Raw genomic sequence first — 23647 nt, 5'->3', positions numbered from 1 at the left:
TATTGTTTCCTAACAATTTGTGTTTTCACTCTGTGTGGGATTTACTTCTTTATCAGCTCTTTCCCCACTCCCTCCATCTCCTTGCCTCTCATTTAGCGGGAAAGAAAATATGATTGATGTTTCTTTAAACAGCAATTAAATATGCTCTAGAAGTTTAGTTAGCTTATCCATTTGCAATTCAAATGCTTTGGTGGGGAGAATACACCCATTTGTACACATATAAAATATTTTGGCAGATTAGCTATTAGTCATAAAGATCCTAACTAATGATTTTTTGTTGTGGCAGGGGTATGGACTTTAAAATAGGTTTTATTTGGAATTATAACAAGAAGTTGAACTTGGGCCATTATTTAATCAGTCTTCCTGGATTTTTTTCTTGAGGAAAATGTAGTACAGATGAGAAGAAAATATTAGAAACCGTTTTTTACTACAATACAATGTTTTATGTATAATAATTATTATTTCATATGAACATAGAGAACTACAAATGCCCTTCTGTTTATGTACATAAAGTTCTTATAATATATCATTGGCATACCTGTGCAGTTGCTATAAATACCACATTATCAAACAACCTCAAATCTCATATTAATTTTTATTCACTTATGAAATGATCCTCACATCCTTCCCCCAAACATTTACACCTAGGCTATCTTTTTGTATTTTATCATCATTTTAAAAGTATCACTTTAACTTATGTGTATATCAAGATTTATAAAATGGAGATTAGACTGATTAGTAGTATATCTTGCATAAAAGACTTAAATAATGATACCAATAAAAGACTTAAATAATGATACCAATAATATCTACTAAAGGGCATGTTCTTGCCCTTTGTGGTGTTTTCAGTAATTCTTCTCAGCGGCACAGTTATAGAAGTCAATAAATCTTGGAGAGACTCCTCATCTCAATAGACTGTCTCATAAAAAGACGACAACCACAGGGTAACTCCTGTGTTCTTGTGTGCATACTCTTTGGAAGGCAGCACTTGGGCACTGGTTATTGTGAGGGCTGAGTAAACTGTCAGATAAATGCTGTACATGTCCAATGAAGATCACAGAAATCCAGGTCCCCTTCTGCTCTAACTAAAGTGGTACATCTCTTCAGAGGTTACGGTAAGTTAAGGCCAAAAAAATTAATAGCAGGTCTGCATGAAAGGAAGGAAGTTGCAAAACAGCCACATCGCAAATTTTTAGTGGGCCAGTTGCTATAGAATATTCAATAGTACATATTTTTTGGTGTAAAGATCCCCAAAATAATTCCACAGTGAAGAGCATGCCAGTTATTTTGGATTATTGGCAAAATAGAGTTTATAACACAGAAATGAAATAATGCCTCCAAATATTTAGATACACTGCCTTGAAATGAATTTCTTTTGCCCATAGATTTGCTGTTAATCAGTTTCTAAAATGTAATGAGTAACAAACAAAACACAACTTTAAAATCATTTCTTTACAACCAGTTTATTATGTGTGGTGAATTAATATGGGCACTATCTGAGGGAATTCTCCTGATCATAACCATAAACTTAGATTACATGATGAAGAGGCAGAAAGAAAAAATATGAAGTAAATATTAGTAAAAAGCAGCTTTGTTGATCATACTATTATCTAAACAGTCTGACTTACCTTATAGATACCCAGTAGAATACATTTTGCACAGATAATTTCAAATCCATTAAGTTTTTTTCCTCCCAGTCACAAGATAGAACAGAATTACTGAGCCTATTTACAAATAAGGACACTCAGACCCAGATATCTTAAATAATTAGTTAAAAGTTACATAACTGATAAATGATACATTAAACTAAATAATTTATTTATTCCCAATTTAAGGAGACTAATTTAGAAAGAAAAATATCTGCCTGTGCCAGGCATACTGCTACTCCAGTCCCTGGAGCTCACTTCTAAGTAAAAGAACAGATACCGAAACAAATAAAATGTGAAAATAGCAACGATAGCAAGATATATAGTGTATTTGGGGATCATAGAGAAATAGCATTAAACCCAGATAAAGAAAGATTTCTAGAAATGATATCTGAAGCAAGCCTTACACTCCCATAGGTTTGTAATGATTTCAATAATATCTATTAAAAGAAACCACACCAAGATGGGGGTAGAGTGGATAGTGTTTAGATAAGAACAGCACTTGGATTTGTAGGAAAGTATCAGATAGGAAGTTATAAGAGATGTGGCCTGGGGTATAAGCAGGAATCAGATCATGAAGGGCTTAGAAACAGCCAGTAAGATCTTTATCTTATTGGAAGTGCCTGAAGGGCTCAGATGGTTGGATTTTCACTTCAGATATGGATGTGGAAGAGAACAAATTTTAAGAAAACAGTATTGGAGACAGGGAAATCATCTAGGAGCTCATGCCAGAAGACAAGGGAGGAAGAGGACCCAAACCAAGAGGTGGGTAATGAGAATGAGGGTGGCCAAGAAATATTGAGGAGGTAAAATTGACAGAGCATGGTGATTGATCACAATGTGAAAGAGGCCAAACAATCAAGGACAGCTGTCAGGTTTTTAGCTTGGGTGACTTGATGGTGGTGGAAACACTGACTGGTGTGGGAAGTACAGGGGAAAACTGATGAGTGCAGTTTGGGGAGCCTGTGGACTGGACTCACAATCCTGAAACTGGGAGAAGTGGTACTTGACAATGTGAAATAGCTGTAGTCACACAGAGATACTGTGATCACTTGACGAGTGGTGGGCTGAGTATTGAATGCTGGAAAAAACTGAACACTTAACAGAGAGAACAAAGAAGATGGGAGGAGGAGAGGAGAATCAGGGGAAGTGGGTAAGGTCTTAGAAGACAAAGATTGAAAATTTCCTGGATGATGAAATGATGGACAGAAGTCCAGTAAGACAAGAACTGAAGATCTCCATTGTTGGGCAGTTTGGAGGCCACTTGTGGCCTTACAGAGCAGTTTCCAGTATAGTGATAGGGGAACAAAGTACTCCTAGTTGAGGAGAAAATAAGAATAAGAAAGTAGAGGAACAGATAGAGGTTATTTGCACTCATTTCTACACATGTAAAAAAATTTTGGAAAAGAACAATGAAGAATCTTTCAGATGACAAAGATTTCACTGCTTTGGTAGAATGAGAAGAAAAGAGGAAACGTCTAAGAAAGGAAGGTGGTATTTGGAACAAGAGGGTTAAGAGGTTGGTTTTGACCTGGGTTCAGGTCCTATTTCTGTGACCTCATAGCCCTGGGGATGTTGCTTGATCTCTTGAAATCTAAATTCTTCATTTCTAAAACAGGAATATTACTTCCTATCTTGGGTTTGTTATAATATCCTTAACACAGTAGTTGGCTAATGATATTTAGTAAATGGCTATTTTTATTATAAAGAAACAAAAATATTTTTGCCAGTTGAAACATTCTAGCACTGTATTAGATATTTAGAACTTTATGTAGTTTTTGTTTTGTTGTTTTTTGTACTGGGGATTGAACCCATAGGCACTTAAACACTGAGCCGCATCCCAGCACCTCTCCCCTCCTCACCTTTTAAAAGATCACTTATCTTTTATTACCATAATTCCTTAACAATGTTGAAATTGGGCCTAGCCTGTTTTTAATATTTTATTTAGAGACAGGGACTTGCTAGAATTCATAATCCTCCTGTCTCAGCCTCCTGAGCAGCTGGGATTACAGGCTTGCACCTGGCTCATGTAGTTGTTTGAATCCTTAATATCTATCTTAATCCAAACTATACAATAAATAAATATCTTCAAACAGATGTACTAATTGCATCCTGATCATATAATTAGTATAAAATGTTTATATAAAACATTATTCTGGGAATTTTGTACTTAAAAACATATAGCTTTATAAAAGAAAATTTTGGTATCTTTTAGCTATGTTATAGTTTTCATTTAAATGAGGATCAAATCTTCTCTCAATATGTACAATTTTTTGATAGCCTGATATTTTATGAAGCTGCAAAGTGCTGAAGTGATAAAATAAATCTTATTTTCATGCTAAACCAAGAAATGATACTTAGCTTCTTTAATTTCTTAAATCTGCCTGCTTTCTAAATGTATTTGATTTTCAGACTATAGGGTTCTTGATTTTCAGGTCTCACTTAAATTTGTTCTGTTCTACCTGCAGTGAGTCACAGTCATTCTGAACTGTCACTGGAGTAACATGCCATTTCTCAATTCCCTCCTATTTCTTGTATCATTCACAGATCTGTACCTGGCCTTTTTCCCCTCTAATTAGCGAAGATAAGGATAATGTGTGACAATATAGGCAATGAAGTTGAGAAGTGGCAATTATCTCCATTAATAATTAGAAAGGTGATTATATGAACATCTATTACTTAATCAAGTAGTTTTTAGAGTGTCCATTAGTAAAAATGTTTATTATTAAATGTCAGCAGGGAATAGAAAATAGTAGAGGAGACTCCATGGGGAGGCCCTCTAGACTGGAAGACTAAATTTTGACTAATTGTTCATTTCATGAACTCACGGAGTTTTTTCTTCCTCTTTTAAATTAATTCTTCCCTGACCTAACCAGTTAGTGTGAAAATTGGTTTGCAGATTTGACATCTGGGAGAGTCTATCTTTACCTCTTGATTCTCATGATGTATTCAAATAATTTTATGCCCCACATCTATGCATTTATTTTTCTCTTTCAAAAGTAGTAATTTCTCCCTCTACTAATTGTTTTAACTTTATTACAGACAAAACATTATACTAATTTCACTTAAGTTAATGCAAGGTTTTTACAAACGTTTTAAATATTTTGCTGAAGAAAAAGATGTGCTGGGAATTGAACCCAAGGCCTCACTCATGTGGGCAAGCACTCCAACAAGCCACATACAGGTTTATTTTAGATAATTATAACTTTTTAGATACAGTCAAATTTTTTTTCAATAATAAGGATTATTAATTGTTTTGGTTTTTAACTTTTTTCATATTTTTTAAAATTTGTTCTTTTTAGATATACATGACAGTAGAGTGCATATTGACATTCTATACATACATTGAGTATAACTTATACTAATTAGCATCCCATTCTTGTGGTTGAACATGATGTGGAATTAACAGTGGTCATTTGTCATTACATGAACGTAGAAAAGTTATGTCCAATTCATTCTACTGTCTTTCCCATTCTAAACCAGAAAGATTTTATAATCAAAAGATACAACAACTAAATATCATTTAAAACTGATTTCCATACTTTCCAAAAACAAAAAAAAATATTAAGGATACATTTATTTAACACATTACACAAAGCACGATTTTTCTGGGACATTTGGTAGTGCATGATATTCTCAGAACCTTCAACAAACAGCCTCAAAAAGGTCCCAGCCTAACCTCAGCCAAACTCAGATGACCCTGCAGACACCTGAGATTGGGTTCCCTCTTATTCACTCAGGATCATGCTTCACAAACTCCTCAATGGAAAAACAACTCAGACTGACTCTTCAAGGTGGCCAGGACCCCTTAACACAGGAATGGGAATGTGAGTGAGAGACGATGCCTATGTGAGTGAGAGACGATGCCTATGTGAGTGAGAGACGATGCCTATGTGAGGAAACACTGAGCACTGGTTAGGAGAAATGAGTGCATCCTATCAACTTGAACAGTGCTCATAAATAATGGTAAAGGGAAAATGGGCAAGTATGTATATCATGAAACCTGTGTGCATATAAAAAACATAGTATGATACTAACATCTGTTCATGGATGTGTCATGTAAGATATGAAAACAGACCAGAAGCTGGGGAGGAACATAGGAAAGAATGTGACTGGAAATTGTGGAGAGATGGGAAGTCCAATTTTTTTCTTTTTAAATAAAACTTAAAGAAAATATGTAGTTTATTGACAGTTCATTCTGGAGAGGGAATGTATTAGGGTCATTATTTTATTCTGTGCTCTTTTCTGTATTGTTTAAATTTCTAAAAATGAATAAGAAAAATATAAAAGCTAAAGGTTATCTAACAAGGCCAGCAAGCCAGAGAGGGTTGGTGCTATATTGCTCTTATAATTTGGTTAAAACAAGTACACTCAGTCTTTCCTTTTGGTTAGACTCACTAAAGTGCATACATGTCTTCCAAAACATAGGACCAACCATGTTCATTTTGGACAAATGTTTTTATTTAGCAAACATATGCAGCTTTCATAGTGTGCCTAGAAATGTAACACTCAGGGGTAGAAAACTCAAGAATTCTCTAAGGGGCAGAAATATGAAATGAAATATATAAATTGTCCAGTCATGGTACGAGGGCAGTGGTGAACCGAAAGGCCTCATCTGAAGTTCAAAATGTTTCTGCGCATACTGTGCTAGCCAAACTAAGTGGGACTGTGAGGAAAATCCTCCCACAACTACAAATTTCCAATCTCCATGTGATGCTGAGATGGGACTTAACTCTTGGAAAACCATATGAATAGTATTACCTCTGCAGCTTTTCTAGTAATTGTCCTATCAAGATAAATGAAATGGGGCTGGGGTTGTGACTCAGAGGTAGAACGCTTGCCTGGTATGTGTGAGGCACTGGGTTCTATTCTCAGCAGAACATATAAATAAGTAAATTAAATAAAGATCCATCAACACCTAATTATATATATATATATTCACAATATTTGAGTATTCACAATAATTGAGTAATTATTTATATGCATAAAGGAGGAAAAACAAGTTAGCAGGATGAGCAAAGGGTGAAAAACCACAGAGAGGGATAACGTGGATTTGCCTGATTTTAGTAATCAGCGCAAGAGCTTCATAGGTAGTTTCAGAAATGACAGATGTACCGTGTGTTATTCAGTCCAAATATACATGATAGAATGCTGAGAAGAGAGAAAAAGTCAAAGGAGTGATAGGTACCCTGAAAACCATTATTCTTTATCCGTTCAAATAGTTACATTATTTTGGCTGTAGGGAAAATATGGTGAGGAACAGGCTCAGAGCCACAGGTGTGGCAAGTTAAAAAGAAATTTCTCACCTGATAAGAATTTTAGCCTTTAGTTGCTCAATTCCAGAAGCCAGGATGCTCCAAAGAGGGCAGAGGGAGCTCCCTAGTGGCCAGAGCCTGTAGTTCAGCCCCTCCGCCCTTCAAGCCACAAATTGGCAGATGGCAGCCAGAGAAAAGGCAGGCTGGATTCAGGGAGTCTGAGTTGCATTGGTGGGTGGGAAAAGAGGCCCCCGGCCCAGTTTTTTCCCAAATCACCAGACTATGGAAGTAGCATGTACAAGGGGAAAGAATTCATTTCTCCCCACTTCATATGTTCAATTTTTTTAGTAGCTTTCTGGCTTTAGTCATTAGTATTCAGTGATAAGAAACATAAAGTAACGTTTTGTCATCTGAATTTTCCAAATGTGAATATAAATTGACTTTCTCTGGTGGAATTGGTACTTTTGTTTTCTACTTAGGGAATTAAATTGAAATTTTTGTTTCTTCAATTTATTAAACTGGTGTGTTGTTTTCATTAATTCCAGAAGTGGGAAGCTAAATAACCATTTAGAAGCTGCTATTCATGAGGCCATGAGTGAACTGGACAAAATGTCTGGGACTGTAAGTTAATTTGTTTTTCCATTATACTGTGTTTCTTTGAAAATAAATTATATTACACTTTTTGGCAAAGTCTCTCAAATATTGTCAAGCAACCCATGCAGCAATTCTAAATTACTAGACTAAGAAAGAAGACTGATATCAGGAAAGATTCAAAGTCATTTAAGAAAAAATAACCTAAAAAAATTAACAACATCCTTTTTTTCTGAGATAAGTAACTTTTGTTTTTCTATATAACCTTCTTTAAAATGTGAACAGCAATATATTGAAGTTTAAACAACAGCTTTCTGCATTGACTTTGTTAATGGCAGTAGCCATTAGTGCTACCTAAATATTCAGTAATGCAAATTTCACTCTGTCCATTGGACAAAAAAGTGAAATTGAAAAGTTGGGTCAAGATCAAGGGTATTTAGACCTTTCATTTTCCACCTACTGTTACCTTAAAAATATTTGGCACAAAATTATATTGTTAAATTATAAACTATAAACTCGTTTTTTAAAGTAGTATCTACTTTTTTTACAATTTTTATTGAACTGTGCATATAGTAGTGTTGAATGTGAGTTTAATTATTATCATTTCATTCACATATTGATTCATATAAATACTCAAAATATCATTTTAATAGTCTCTAAAAAGTGTGACTTATCTACAGCTATATAGCAATGAAAGGTAACTTCTTTTATTTGATGTTTGAGTTAGCAAGATTATCTGAATTTCAACAACCTATCTAATGGCTACTTAATGATAAATGGAAGTTACAGATTGAAAAAAAAAGTTAGGATTCATATGGGCTTAAGAAATTTTGTGATCCAATTCATCATTTCATAAATAGGGAGATTGAGACACTGAGACATTAAATTTCCCTGTAGAATTATAGGAAAGGTCTAGATCAGGGGTTAGAAACTCAAAAGTCTTCTAGGGTCAAGCAAATAATATTAGGCATGAGAACAACAGCAATTGGAATGGACTGAGAAAGGCCAGAAAAGTGCACTGGTTACAGTAGACTACCCACAGGCTTCCAATCCTGGGAACCCCACCTGGCAAAGACCATTGTTCACTTGAGTTTGGTCCTGGCAGAGGACACTGTTATTCTACACAGTCATTCAGGGACCCAGATCCTCTCTATATCAAGTATCTGCCATTCCTCAGGACATCAGAGTGATCCCTATATCCTTTGCATCCAGTCCAAGCAGGTAAAAGAATAATGTGTGCAGAGGACTGTCAGCATAGTTCCCATGGGCCTGGCCCAATTATATGGCCACCTTAAGGAAGTGGACAAGGCACTGTGGTAGGCAATGTGCCTGCCCAGAAAAAAGATAAAATGGGTTTGGTCGTCATCTCATTACTCTCTGCCTCAGGACATTTGACCTTTGTGGTCAATGGGCATCTCAGAGTGATGAGAACCATGCAGCATGGGGCACATTCTCCTGGAGTTCCTTCTTCCACACTCCAGCAGATGTTAGCCATGTGAGAATCTATGCTAGTGTGGTAAGATCGCACCATTTTTCATGACAATTTTGAAAAAATCAAATAAAATACCTTTTTCGGCCACATTTAGTTTACAGTCTTGAATAAAGATTTCTGTCTTCAGTTATAGAGAGCCTTCAGTTAAGGTTTTCCATTATAGTTAATCTTTTTTTTTTTTTTTTTTTAGCTGTAGATGGACACAGTACCTTTATTTATCTTTATGTTGTGCTGAGGATTAAACCCAGAACTTCACCCATGCTAGGCAAGCATTCTACCGCTGAGCCTCAATCCCAGCCCTATAGTTATTTTTTTAAATGTATTTAGAGAGGATTAGGAGGAAGAGGCAGTTTGAAGAACTCATAAACATTATTTTAAATTTTTAAATATTATCTTCAGATAGCATTCTGCATTTGACTAGCATTAGCCTCTACTGTTAGCTAAACTCCACCCCTCCCCATGCTGGAGATGGAACCCAGGGCCTTGCCTCACATTCTAAGAAAGCACTCTACCACTGAGTTAAATATCCAGCCCCTAAATATTAATTTTAAAATGTATAATCCAGCCAATTTGTTGTGGACCTCAAGAGCCGATTGTGCGCATCTCTTCCCTAACTTAAGTTCTGTGACATCACATTGGTAGGTTGCATTTGCCATGGAGGAAATATTTACACCACAGAAATTGGCAAGTGCTATCGTGGACTTGTGTTCAAGTTAAGAATTTGCTGTGCCACTGCCTTGGGCCCATCCTGCCTTTCCTGGGTCTTGACCTTGCTCCCTCAGTAGACACATTACAATGTGAGGCACCTGATTACCTCATCACTACCCGTCAACATCATATCTGCTATCTAATGCTCTAGTGCTATTCAATCTCTGCTCGATGAGATGCACAGCCTCCAATGCTGCTAGTTCCTGCATTTCTCTAAAGATGAGCTCAATTGAATAAATGAAGCAAATTATGTTATATGCATTTTTTAATATGTCACAATGAGCCCCACTATTATATATAACTATAATGCACTAATAAAAACATTAACATTCTTAAAAAGAATCAGTTGCTCTTCCTAGACTACACAAGCTCAGACGTGCCAACAGATGGTAGTGATAGTCTATTTTCCATCTTGATTCTTCTCAGAAACAAACATCCTTGGGCTGAGCTATGTGTGTGTGTTCTTCTGATCTTTGACACTTCTTAGTAGTTGTAAAATAAGTAAGGTGATAAACATGTCAGTTATGTATTTACACACTTTTCCAGGCTGTAGAGAAATTGGTGATCTAGGGCCCTCTGGCAGAACAGACTTCATTTTTGAATGTACAGGGGGGATAGCAACTGTGTGCTGACTTCCCCACACACTGGCTTTCTTCAGTTCTTCCTTGTGTTCCCCCAGAGTGTTGCTCTGCTTATCAGTTTCTAGGATTCTCTAACCTTTTACTGACTGTGGGCACACTGAGATCTTGGGAAAGATTCTAAACATCTCAGGATATCAGTGATTGAAAGTGAAAATCAGAGTCTGTTCCCTATCCTATTTCTTTGCCAGAAATCATATAGTGATTGTGATTTCAACCACTTTTGTTATTGTTTTCACCTTTTTATTTCCAGGTTCACCAAATCCCACAGGGAGACAGACAAATGAGACCCCCCAAGCCCAAGAGGAGGAAGATCTCCAGATAACAGAGACTACTCCACTAATGCCCAGTGTTTATCAAAGGAACATGCACAGATGTATCTGTATATAGGTATTGATATGGCCACAGTTATATCAATATTTAAACTATGGCAGATAGTTACCACCACAGGGTGCTAAAAGAAGCAGTGATACAAAAGTTGTTTGATCAGGAAGGATAATGAATGCTGGAAAAACTAATCACAGTCCCTCTATGATGAAAGTGATCAATGGTCAAGAGATTACTGAGAAACTCTTTTTCTATAATACTAAAATTGTGATTATAAGAAATAGTCCAAATGTTTCTGAAAAATTTTCAATGTTGTATATAGAAAGTACAGAATTTCATGGTGATATCAGAAATGTAAATATTGTACAATATTGTCATGTACAAGCGTACCTAATGCACACTTTATCTTTTATTGTACAAAGAAATAGTGTACAAAATCCTTTGGGTTTCTATGGAGTACACCTACCAGAGACTACCAGTGTAAAGTGATAAATAAAAATACAACCTAAATGCTTTTCTATGATAATGTAAAAGATGCTGTTTTTGTATTTAACAGCAGAGAAAAGGCATGACGATGTAATATCTGAATTATGACATACACTGCACACCACTGAGTGTCCATTTATATTGTCTATTTGGAATGAACCTTGCCTGGAAGCACTGGACTCAACTTTAGGTGTCTAGGAAATTGCGACCTTACAGATTTGTAAAGGGATGAGGGCTCACAGGTCTAAATTAAGAATTCAGAAACTGCAACCATTTGTTGCATATTTTTTTTACCTAAGTTTTAAAATAGAATAGGTTTTATAAAAAAAATCTTAGATGGAATATTTTACTCAGCAGCCATTTCTGTAGTTCATATTTGATAGCCACCTGTTGAACTAGATAGATTACCACCATTGATGCTCAGAATTAAGGTTCTTTTGCAAATGATATCTGACAAGGTAAAAATTTCTATTTCCACACACAGAGGCAAAATCCCCACTTTGAACCCATTTCAAAGGTAAGGGTGGTTATAGTTCAGTTTTTCAATAATGGCAAAAGTAAATACAAATCATCAAAGCTAACTTCATATCCACTCGTCAGTATTACTTAACCCAGAAGTTAAGGTGGCTTACAAAATTATTAGCAGTGGTAATTTTTTATCAGTATTATGTAACATATCAGATTTATTTTATTTAAAGAATTATTTATACCATTAACAGATTCTTATATATATATATTAATGTGGCTGAAATGTGCAGGTTAAATCTATTAGCCAAATTATTTATATTATATGAAGTAAGAAAAAATGTGAAACAAATGTAGAGAGAAAATACCACATTACAGTGTACAAACCTAAAACTGTGAGCCATTGTAAAGTACAAGGTAATTAATAAGAAATGTAGCACAACATAACTTCCCATCTATTTTTTACAGTTTTCGTGGTGGTGGTACAACCCTGTCTCCTAGGCAGTTAAGCAAAGCTTCAGGCCACCAGACTTCAGTTGAAGATTATCAAAAGAAGGGGTCCATTATTCCTTTTTCTTGGATCCACAAGCCCCCACCCCCAAACCACTCAGAGCACTGCTTATCCTCTAGTGGGGGCTCACCAATGGCCATTGTAATGCTCAGCTGCTGTATCCCCAAATGCTACCACTTCCCCACTCCTTTCCCATCCACCTGCAAATTCCACAGTCCTGTCATGTAGCAGAGTTCCAGTAACTCAGGAAAAAGGAGACCAAGGTCATTCCTCAAGTTGGTTTCTTGGGGCCACAGCACAGAGCATGCCACCTGGGCTTACTTTTCATAGCAACAATTATTAGCTCTTCCTCCAGGTCCCCTGTGTCTCTCTGTCCCTTCTGTTCCCAACCTCACCCCTACCCTTGACCCTGATGGAATGCAACTGGCTACACTAAGCTTCATGGCCTGGAAGTAGGAACCCTTCCTTCATGGGGTAGGTTCATTTTGTCTTTTGTGTATTGGTGGGATTGCCCACCTAGTCCTTCCTGCAATCAGAGGAAGTAATCTTTGGATAGCTTAGATGACATATTTTTGTTATAATTTGAAATATTTAAACCATTAATGTTCTTTTTTTTTGCACCAACCCGCTTTTCTACTGTTTTGTCTACACAGTTGTGTTTATTCACAGATAGATGCATAAGTGTGTTTGTGTGTTGGGTGTGTCTGCATGTGTTATGTTGATATGTAGAAGACGTTTTTAGTTTGCCTCTCTGTCTGCACACTGAATTTGTGTCAGTCAAGCCTGCCTTTGGGTATCTTGAGGGATTCAGTTCATGCTTCCCCATCATTGTATACTTTACATCAGTAGACCATGTAAAGTACGTCTTCTCCCATGATTTCACTGGTTGCTTATGGCTTGATATGGGTGCTAGGTATAGTTGTCTCAGTCCACTGGGGGTTTTTTTTCCTCTCTTACAGTTGAATGGTTTCATGTAAGCAGTTAATGTAAATATTGTTAGCATTTTAGGTCATGCAGTGCTGTAACATTTTTTTTAAATGTTGCACCTACTTTACAATTAAAAAATTGGTCACACACACTTCAATTCTGCCCATAGAGCCATTTCTTTCTCTTTGTATTGAAGCCAATTCATTTTTTTTTTCAAATGAAGGCTAGCTCTTCTATGTTAGTACATTTTTTTATTCCCTAAAATCAACTTTTAAAAAAGAACAAATCCAAGAATGGGAACAGAGTGAAAAATTTTTGCTTCTTTAAAGAACATAATAGTCCCCACTGTAAAAGGAAATCAATTTTACTTTGTGTCCCTTAACAGTCCTAGGAAGCTCAAGGAGAATAAACTACATATCTAAGTAGTTTTTAAAGATTATTTCAAATGAGTGAAAATTAACTGAGCAGCTCTTGTGTGGTTTGTCTTTGTTTGTAGCATTAAAAGCAATCCAGGATTTTTATTTATTTAAAGGAACATTTTTGGCTTGTACTCTTCAGTGACATTATGAATGAAAATGCTTTAAGAAGAACATTCATTCCTCGTAATATCATGGGCCATATTTAGTCTTTTGTTTAGACGCTGACTTTGAGTTTTTGCTAAGTCTGTTTTTTAAGTAAACACAGCCTTCTCACTTGGACTTAACACTGCAGAATTGTGGGAAGAGCAGAGGGCCACTATTTTTTTTTTTTTTACTTTCTGTAGTTTTATGAAGATTCTCATATCATATGAGTTGATGCCTTTTTCATTTCAGACCATGAGAGCAAGTTGTCATCGACTCTGGTGATATTCCATGCAGTTTGCAGTATCCTCTTGCAAATCACAAGCAATTTTGTATTAGGATTTTAAAATCGGAGATGCATAAGATGTTGGTGGCATTGCTCTTTCTGAAAAGAAAGCCAAGATTCTAGACCTTCCTGAAAATCTGTCATCTTATTTTACTTTGCCCATTTATGCTCAAATGGCATAATGCAAGCAAGATTCAAGACTTTTCAATGTAGTGTATAAAATAAGTTATGCATTACTTGATTCATTTGGGGGATATGAACAAAAGATATCAACTAGCCATAACTGTAATATTGAATTAGTTTTTCTCTCTTCCATTCACTCTATCACATTTGCATTAGCCAAAGAGATAAGAACATTAGTAATTTATCTGTATAAACAACCCAGAAGTGAATATGAAATCAGTGAGCCAAAAAGCAATAAACAACTCAAGCATGGGAAATCCTGTTGACAGTGGGAGTCTGATATAGAAAAAAATATATATATATAAAAAGAATTATCTTCAAATATGAAAGATTAATTTGTATCTATTGTAAATATGTATTATCAGCCTTATCTGCTTTTATACACACTGTGTGTGTACCTCAGTGACCTTTTATAAACCGGAAAAAATGGTTGATTTAATCATTTGTTATGTAAATACAAAACTGTCTATAAATTGGAAAATTTGATGCCATATGGCTTCATAATATACAAATGTGTTTTGTAACATCATGCCTTTATGGGTTAAGTATAAATACACTGGATTGTCTGTGTAGAAGAGTAGCAGTTTACATTTCACCTGCATTTCAAGTGGATATTTTCATCCAAATGGTTATACAATTAGAAAAAGAGAACCACCGGAACATTTTCAATGTGAAAAACAAACATGGTTTTGATTTCATCGAGACTTCTTTTCCAATCAAGAATGTGTGCAATTTTATGTTAAATGCCTTGCATTATGAGATTTCCATAAGAGACTCATTCTCTGACAGGGATTTACCTAGGAAAACTCCCCAGTCATTCTTCTTAAGAGATAGGCTACATATCTCTTTTTCTATTATCAGGCAGGGAAGAACCCCGGCCTTCTTATTGCTTTTCAACCTACTCTTTGCTTTGATTCCATACATCTTGGAAAGAAGCACACAGATAAATATGGCCTAGTGCCCAAGGTCCAAGGAATCTACAGAATGTCACCTGAGTGCAGGGCTTTCCAGTCTTGGGCCTATTGACATTATGGGCCAGGTTATGTTCTATATGGGGGAACTGCCCTGAGTATCTAGGAGGTTTGGCAGCATCCCTGGCCTCAACCCACTAGATGTCAGTAGTTCTTCCTCCCAAATTGTAACATTCAAAGATAACTCCAGACATTACCAAAATGTCTTCTAGGATGGGAAGGTGAGGGGTTCATAAGTAGATTCAAACCACTGCCTTAATGGAACCATTTAGGGAGTACGTACATGTGTGAAATATGGGCCGACTTGCATGTTATCATCAATAGAAAACTGATTCCTAAAAGCACCCAAATCTTCTCCACATGGTTAAGGAAGTAAATAAATTAGCATTAGCTTTACTTTGAACTTGATGTTTTAGATCATCACATAAGATAATCATGTTTTGAGAACTTCCAGGTAGTGGTTTAGGAGAGTTACCCAGACACTTGTAACTCCTCTCAGGGCAATGCAAGGAGCTGCAGGTAGTGCAAGGCCTGCAGATGGAAGTGTGGCAGCCTCCTTTAGGTCAAGACAAGGAATTTGCTAAGGGAGCCATGTTATGTATGAGTTTTAACGGCTTTCTACAGCAGCCTGGTTCAGTTTTATTTTTAGTTATCTTCTCATCGGTTCTGACAGAAGCAATTCAGAAGATCTTGGAGGTATCATTGATATTTTTTCATACAATGAATATTTATCAAATGCCATCATGTACCACACCCTCTATGCAGCATGGGGATACAATGGTGAATAAGATGGGCCCGTATCTCTGCCCTCGTAGAGCTGACAGAGAAGACAGCAAATAAACATGTAAGTATAATAAATAATGCCCTTGTAATTCCAGCTCCTCAGGAAGCTGAGGCAGGAGGATTGTAAGTTTGAGACTGGCCTGGGCAACTTAGTGAAACCCTGTCTTGATATAAATTTTTTTCAAAGGCTGGAATGTTGCTCAGTGGTAGAACACTTGCCTAGCATATACAAGGGCCTGGGTTTGATCCCCAATACTGAAAAATAAAAATATGATAAATTATAAGGGCTAGGTTAGGGTAGCACATTGCAAAGCTGCTGACCTCGTTTAATGGGGACAGGGCTTTGTCAAGACTCTGCCCTTCGAATGCAGTGAGGTAGAGTTATTATAGGCTTCTAAGAGGCGATATGATCAGGTCTCGGTTTAGAAAGATTATTCTGGCTGCAGTGTTAAGAACAGGCAGTTGGAGGGGGTAAGAGTGAAAAGCATATATCGCATTTGAACTGCAGCAGTTTTTAAAAGCTTCTTCAAATACTGAAAAAAAAAATTCCAGAACCACCATTATTTTTCATGTTACATTTGTGGAGCAAGTTTCATTACAGTCTAGAGGTATGCATGTAAAGAATATATACATATGTGTGTGTGTGTATGTAAATTCATTTGTAATATAGATTGAGCATTCTTTTTTTTAAAGCTTTATTTTTCACGACTTTTTTTTTAGTTGTAGATGGACACAACACCTTTATGTTATTTATTTATTTTTATGTGGTGCTGAGGATCGAACTCGGTGCCTTACACTTGCTAGTCAAGCACTCTACCACTAAGCCACAACCCCAGCCCAGACTGAGCATTCTTAATCTGAAAATCTGAAATCCAAAACGCCCTAAAATCCAAACTTTTCTTTCTCAAAACCAAAAAAAAAAAATGCCCACATGATGCCACAAGTGGAAAATTCCACATCTGATTCCATGTGATGAGTCACAGTTAAAATGCAGACACACTAAAAATTCTGTATTAAATTCAGGTTATGTGTATGTCTCAGGTTTACCTGAGACATAATGAATCCTGTGTTTAGACTTGGGTCCCATTCTCCAGATATCTTATTATGTATATACAAAATTCCAAGATCCAAAAATATTAAAAATCCAAAACACTTTTGACCCAAGCATTTCAGATAAGGTATACTCAGCCTATAGACATGAAGAAATGCTATTCAGTACACTTATACTTTCTACGGTAACATTACTTCCTATTTCTACACAAATTGGAAAACAGTAGTGTTTCTGCTTTTATCAATGGTTGGGAAGATTTAAAATCCCAAAGCATTTTGCTAAAGTAATAGGAAGCAAGACCTGCTAATCAAAATGCACAGGTAAGTGTTCAACAGGTGTGGGCCTTTAGGGTGATCTCCTTATTCCATATACCTCCCTCCAAAAGGAGAAACTGCAGTGGAAGAGTTAAGATGCAGGAGGTACCAGGTGAGCACTGAGGATTATGGAAGCACAGGAAAGCAGGACCACAGGGGGGTCAGGCCCAGAACAAGGCCATCTGGCTATGGGGATCTCTGCCCCACAGCAGGGGAGTCCACAGTGGCCTTTCATCATCTCTTCCAGCCTGTGATTATGTGCATGCTCTCTAAAGTATCCTGGACCACAATCACCTTCCAGACTCAAGAACAGTGAATTTGAGGGCTTTTCAAAGCTAATTATTGGTTTATAAAACAGGCAATGCAATAACAGGCATCCAATCCTATGATCCAGAAGCCAGAAAATAGCCCTTCCCTCTAGCACAGACTCCTGTACCCAGGAAATGGACCCTCAGCCCATTATAATGGACTGGGCCCTGGAGAGTCCCGGGCTAGATACATTCAAACCTAGACTGTGCCACTAACTAGTTGTTTGACTTTCAGTAAATTGCCTGACATATCTGTACTTAGCTCCCTCATCTATAAATAGCATATCTAATATCTAATAATACCCACAACAATCTAGTAATAGTACTTCCTTCGTGGGGTTGATAAAGGATTGACTGGGGTAATGCAGATAAAGTTCTTGGCACCTGGCATATGGCAAGAGCTATGGAAATGTTGTTATTAAACTGCTGTGTGAAAGATTTTGATGAGCAAAGTGATCCCCCTCTGTTAGGGATGGGTGATGTCAAACACAGGAGCAGTCATATCCAGAGTTGCTGTACCTCCCTGGGAAGCCTCTGTAGGTAGGCGAGTATTTGCAAGTCCAGGCAGTGCTGCCAAAAGGGGACCACTTTGTAGAGTCCCTTTCTGGCTCCCCCTTCCAGTTCCAAATTTCCAGATCTACTATCCAATGTGTCCTAGATGAATTCTACAACCTGTGGTGCCACATGCAAAAATGGACCAGCAAAATTATTTCACAATAAATTAGTCTAGAAAATTATATCTCCAAGAAGCTAAGTGAGCTGACTGTAGTGACCAGGGCAGAATCAGAATCAGGTAGAATTTGAAAGCTTCTAACATTCAGCTTCAGGGTGAAGTTAGAACCAGTCAAATCTGGGAATGCAGATTTAGTACAGGGAAAAGTATATTTGCTTCAGAGATTGAAATTTGAGGTCTTAGTTCTTGATACCAACTGGCTTTGATTTAGAACAAATTACTTAAAAGACTCTATAGCCAGACTTGAGAGGGAGAGCCCAGTTATGCAGTAGCTGTGTAACCTCAGACAAATCCTCTCAGGCCTTAGTTTCATTGCCTAAAAAATTGGGGATAAAAATAGACTCTACCTCAAAAAACTGCTTGAGGATTACATAAATTTAACTCATTTTTCCCATCATCCCAGATATGGAACTCCTATAAAAACCTAGATATAACATATAATACATAATATATATATATATTATATAGCAATAAATAATTATAATATTAATACTATATATGTCTTAATACTATACATGTATGTATTAATACTATACATATATATATTAATACTATGTATACATGTGTGTGTGTGTGTGTGTGTGTGTGTATATATATATACATATTTTATGATGTCCAACCTATTTTAATGGACGTATGTTGATTTCATGGAAATATTTGCAGAATTGAAAACTTGGGACTTAATGACTAATACAGATGAGCACTTAGAAGAATGTCAGGCATATAGCAAGTGCCATGTAAGTTCAGTTCTTATTGTTAATAACTGTATCTAATATATGATTACATACATTATGACATACAATAGAGGAGTTCTTTAACATACTGGTGGGAATGACACAGTCCTCATGTAAAAGAACCATTCTTCTGTGGGGTACTCATCTAGGAGGATCTTGCTGTTCACCTTTAACCATGATTCTTCATCTCTGATTTCAGCATGGATACTCTTAAGAGGAGTAAGATTTTGAACCAAGCAAGAGTCAGGAAGTTCCCAGAAGATTTGAGAGTATAAGGGGTTGAGGGATACAGGGAGGTGTTCATAATTACCCTGGATTAATTGTACCCAAAAGACTAACATGAAAACGAAGAGAGATAATACACTGAGAAGTGCATTTAAAACAGAAGAAAGAGCTAATATTCTAAAGTAGTAGTATTTTAAATCACTACTAAGGATTATTATTATTTCTCAATTGGAAGTATCGGTCCAAATACTATACTTAGACTTTTTCAGACTGTAAAGACCTAGGCACATCTTGCTGAGAGAGAAGGAGAAGAATGTGCTCAATCCTGATGGAGGGATGGGTTTAGTTGAATGCTTAGCTCCTAGGGCAGGGCCTCCTTAAGGTTTCCTGTCCATCCTGCTCCCTGAGCCACCACAGAACACTGTGTATGGGGAACGTGGCCAGGAGGACTGGTGGCCTGAGGCTTTGGTCCCTGGACTGTCACCAAGTCCCTCCAGAACATAGCTATCCCTGCCAAGTTAATCTTAAATAGCATTAATGATCAGGAGGTAGCCTTAGGAAATCTCCTGTGACCTTTTGCAAGCTTCATCCCCCTTTTACAATCAAATAAGAGATTATTTGGAATCAGTAGATTCCCCCCCCCCCCTGCAATTTCAAAATAAACACAGAGGCCAGGAGCTTGTGATTTTAGCCTGATTCTCGTTGTTCTGGTTTATTTGGCAAAGAATGGGGAAAGCAATTTCACAGGAGCTGGAAAAAAGCATGCAAGAATAGAATAGAAGAAATGCACAAGGCTCTCCGGACAAGCCATCTGCTGGGGCAGGAGTCAGCAAAGGCGAGAAGAGACAGTTTATTCCCTTCTCTTTTGGCTTCCTGGCCTACCCAAATGTCCAAGGGATCACAAAGGGACCAACGATTCTAGGGAGGATGGGCAAGTGTCTGCCTTTTTTTTTTAATTAATTTTTTTATTTACATATGACAGTGGAATGCATTACAATTCTTATTCCACATATAGAGCATAATTTTCATATCTCTGGTTGTATACAAAGTATATTCACACCAATTCATGTCTCCATACATGTACTTTGGATAATAATGTCCATCACATTCCACCATCATTTCTAATCCCATGCCCCCCTCCCTTCCCTTCCCACCCCTGCCCTATCTAGAGTTCGTCTAATCCTCCCATGCTCCCTGTCCCTACCCCACTATGAATCAGCCTCCTTATGTCAGAGAAAACGTTCGGCATTTAGTCTTTTTGGGATTGGCTAACTTCACTTAGCATTATCTTCTCTAACTCCATCCATTTACCTGCAAATGCCATGATTTTATTCTCTCTTATTGCTGAGTAATATTCCATTGTGTATATATGCCACATTTTTTAATCCATTCATCTATTGAAGGGCATCTAAATTGGTTCCACAGTTTAGCTATTGTCAAAAGAGTTCATGCCCAGTGATTGCCATCATGCAGAGCCATAGCTTTCTGAGTGGAGACCAAGATTAAAAAGATGTGTGATTCCAACCTTTTACCAAGAATTCCTGTAAGTAAAATAAAATTTAGGACATACTATATATTATACATGTATGTATATAATATATGTGTACTACTTACTGAATTAATACATCATATATGATATAAAACACACAAAATAGAAATTAGGAAACACTGAGATGAACTGATAGAAGTCTTTCTATTTTCCTCCCTCATCCTGAGGGATTATCTTGCATCATGCCTACAGTGGGTACATTCAACTGTGGAAATCCCTCGTCTAAGCAACGAAAACTAAAAGGTCATAGTATGTTGCTCCACTGACCGTAGGCGGGGATGGAACCATCAAAGAGAGCCATTCAAAGGGAACCCAGCTTTTCTTACTCAACTTTGCATGCTCAATCCTCAGAGAAAGAAAAGAATTCCTGAAAACCTGATAGCTAATAGAATATGTATTTTATATTAGGTCCGAGAATAACCTTGATCTCTCTATAAACTCAGTTTCTATGCAAAATATCTATCTGGATCTGAGATAAGTTCACTGAAGTTCCTGTCACTTGCTAGGAAGAGTCACCTACCCAGTTTGCAAGGGAACAACCACAGGCAGATACTTTCGTGCTACAATTGGTGGGCATCAGAGGGCACAGCAAGGCCGCTGTAGGACTTCCAGTTTACAGGCTTGCTCAGTGCCCTAACTGTGCACATGCCTGTGTGCTCCAAGTACTCTCAGCTCAGGATAGTTCTGGAACTTTTGACAGGTACTCAATTCATGTGGTTCTAGGCAGTTCAATCATAAGGGCATTATATTGTGGGAAAAGAGCTGAACTGGGTCCTAGTTGTGGTTCTGCTTTTTAGTTGAATGAACTTGGGCAACTGCCTTAGCTTCTCTGAACCCGAGTTTTCTCATCAGTCCTTAGAGATACAGATATATCCTACCTACCTCTGCCACAGGGTTCTCATGAAACCTGTATAAAATGAAGTCAGAATGTACCCATGCCCATGTATTAAGGTCTTTGCAAGGCACCAAGATAAATATGTCCTAGGAATCCTTAGAGTTATTCACTCTCAGGAATTTTCTCTTGAGAAGCCCAGCCCAGAGGAAAACATAATAGATTTATCCTCTGAACCCACAACCTGAGGCTTTCTAAGCCAAAAGAATAAGCCAGGTGGACAAGAAAAACTTCCATAAAGCAATGAGATATGTTTCCATATGTTCCTGTAATGCCAAGGTTTTTAAGGGATATTCTTGCTTAATCGTTCATTCATTCATTCAAAAAATACTTATAAATCATCTTATCTCTGAGATAAACTGAAACAGGCTCTTCAAGAGTTCAGTGGATGAGAAAGACAGAAACAATCACTACACAACATCAGCAGGAGCCACAGCCAGGTGTGTATTACAAAGAGCTCTGGAACAGTGGGAGGCTTGAATACTGGGGAACAGAGTTAAAGGACTTAAGGAGGAGTAGGAATTCATGGGTTGCCCTCAGGCCAAAGGATATTCAAGAGACCAGGAACAAAGTGCAAAGGCCAAGGGTGGAGGTGAGGGGTGGGTTGGTATGGAGATCAGCATGGTTTTCTCGAAACCATACTGGATCTCGGAAGTCCTCAAAGTCATATAAGGAAACAGAGGGAGAGATAATAAGCTAAGAAAGCAAGCAGAAACCATATCATGGTGGAAGTACAGTGCTTCTGGTCTTTCAGGTCAGCAAAAAACTATTTGAAGCGTTTTAAACCGGATGAGTGACAACCAGCCATACAGAAAAATATCAACATGTATTTATTATGCACCAGCACATGGCAGCACTATTCTAGGAGACAGTGGTGAATACCCTCATAAAATATATTGTTTAATGTCAAAGACCAATGCCAAATAAAGTGCAAAAAGTGTTATGACACCTATAGGGTTCTATGGCACTATATATTTTGTTTTAGAAAGGTCACTCTGATCACAGTTCCAGGGTGGAGAATTTCTCCTATCCTCCTAGGAAAATGTCGATAGGGCAAATTTGCTCCACTGACCCCAAGGTAAAATTTAACTTCCTTCTGAGAGGTTCCACCAAGATATCATTGACCCTGAAATTAAGGAATGGGGAACAGCCTGGATAAAGTCAGCAATTTAATAGGGTTACATTTAGAACCCATGAGAGTTGAAGTCGGAGACCTACAGTGTAGTTTCAGTTCTGTTTGATTATCCATGTGACTTTGGACAAATTGCACCACTCACTGGCCTAGTGATTTTTTTTTATTTGTTCTAAATAGTTATACATGACAGTAGAATGCATTTTGATGGCCTTAGGATTTTAAGGAGACCATAGGGCTCCTTTCAAAGTAATACACTAAGATTCTATTGAAGAGGGCTACTACTTAGCATGTTCTAGCCAATTCTTGTTTACTAAGGAGACTTCTGCTGAGGTTGTCTGTGTGGACCTTTCTGAGATCTTTCTACTCACAGACTGACAATAAAAAGACAATCTTCTGGGGGCTGGGGTTGTGGCTCAGTGGTAGAGTGCTTGCCTAGCATGTACGAGGCCCTGAGTTCGATCCTCAGCACCACATAAAAATAAATAAATAAATAAATAAAGGTATAGTGTCCAACTACAACTGAAAAATAAATATTAAAAAGAAAGAAAAAAAAAGACAGTGTTCTGAAGCACCCTCTCCGTACAACTACAGTCTCCCTGCTGGTCCCAGCACTTAACATTGTCCTTTTTGGAGGGCTGAATTAAATAAAATAAATGGGTAACAAGGAACAATTTATGCATACACTTCATCTATACCTTAAATCAGAATGGATTTATACCTACCTTGGAATGTATTTGACATTTCCTTCCTTCCTTCCTTCCTTCCTTCCTTCCTTCCTTCCTTCCTTCCTTCCTTTCACTACAAAAGATTAGATGAGGTAAAAAGATAACAATGCATAGGATGACCTTTGAGAGGCACTGGAAACCCTCTCCAGTCC

At 37.2% G+C, this 23647-nt stretch overlaps 1 protein-coding gene and 1 non-coding gene across 8 annotated transcripts in view; both read left to right on the top strand.

Moving 5' to 3' along the window:
- Positions 1–11409, top strand: part of Mbd5 (methyl-CpG binding domain protein 5) — a 409185-nt gene extending 397776 nt beyond the window's left edge. For 3 of the 7 annotated variants that reach the window (XM_071619190.1, XM_027938016.2, XM_071619186.1), the window contains exons 17-18: positions 7447–7522; positions 10584–11409. In XM_071619190.1, coding sequence (XP_071475291.1) covers positions 7447–7522; positions 10584–10655 — 148 coding nt within the window. In that variant the 3' untranslated portion in view covers positions 10656–11409. Of the gene's footprint in view, positions 1–2303; positions 2412–4193; positions 4284–5386; positions 5474–7446; positions 7523–10583 lie in introns of those variants that run through there. The other 4 variants (XM_071619185.1, XM_071619184.1, XM_071619187.1 and 1 more) reach the window with 4 other exon arrangements.
- Positions 11410–23171: 11762 nt separating this feature from the next.
- Positions 23172–23244, top strand: Trnaa-agc (transfer RNA alanine (anticodon AGC)). Its single transcript has one exon. It is a non-coding gene; the product is annotated as a tRNA-Ala (tRNA).
- The last annotated feature ends 403 nt before the right edge of the window (positions 23245–23647 follow it).

The sequence above is a fragment of the Marmota flaviventris genome, chromosome 11 (assembly GCF_047511675.1).
Source record: "Marmota flaviventris isolate mMarFla1 chromosome 11, mMarFla1.hap1, whole genome shotgun sequence".
NCBI lineage: Eukaryota > Metazoa > Chordata > Mammalia > Rodentia > Sciuridae > Marmota > Marmota flaviventris.
Note: the sequence above shows the minus strand (reverse complement) of the source record. Positions and strands in the feature narration are given on the sequence as shown.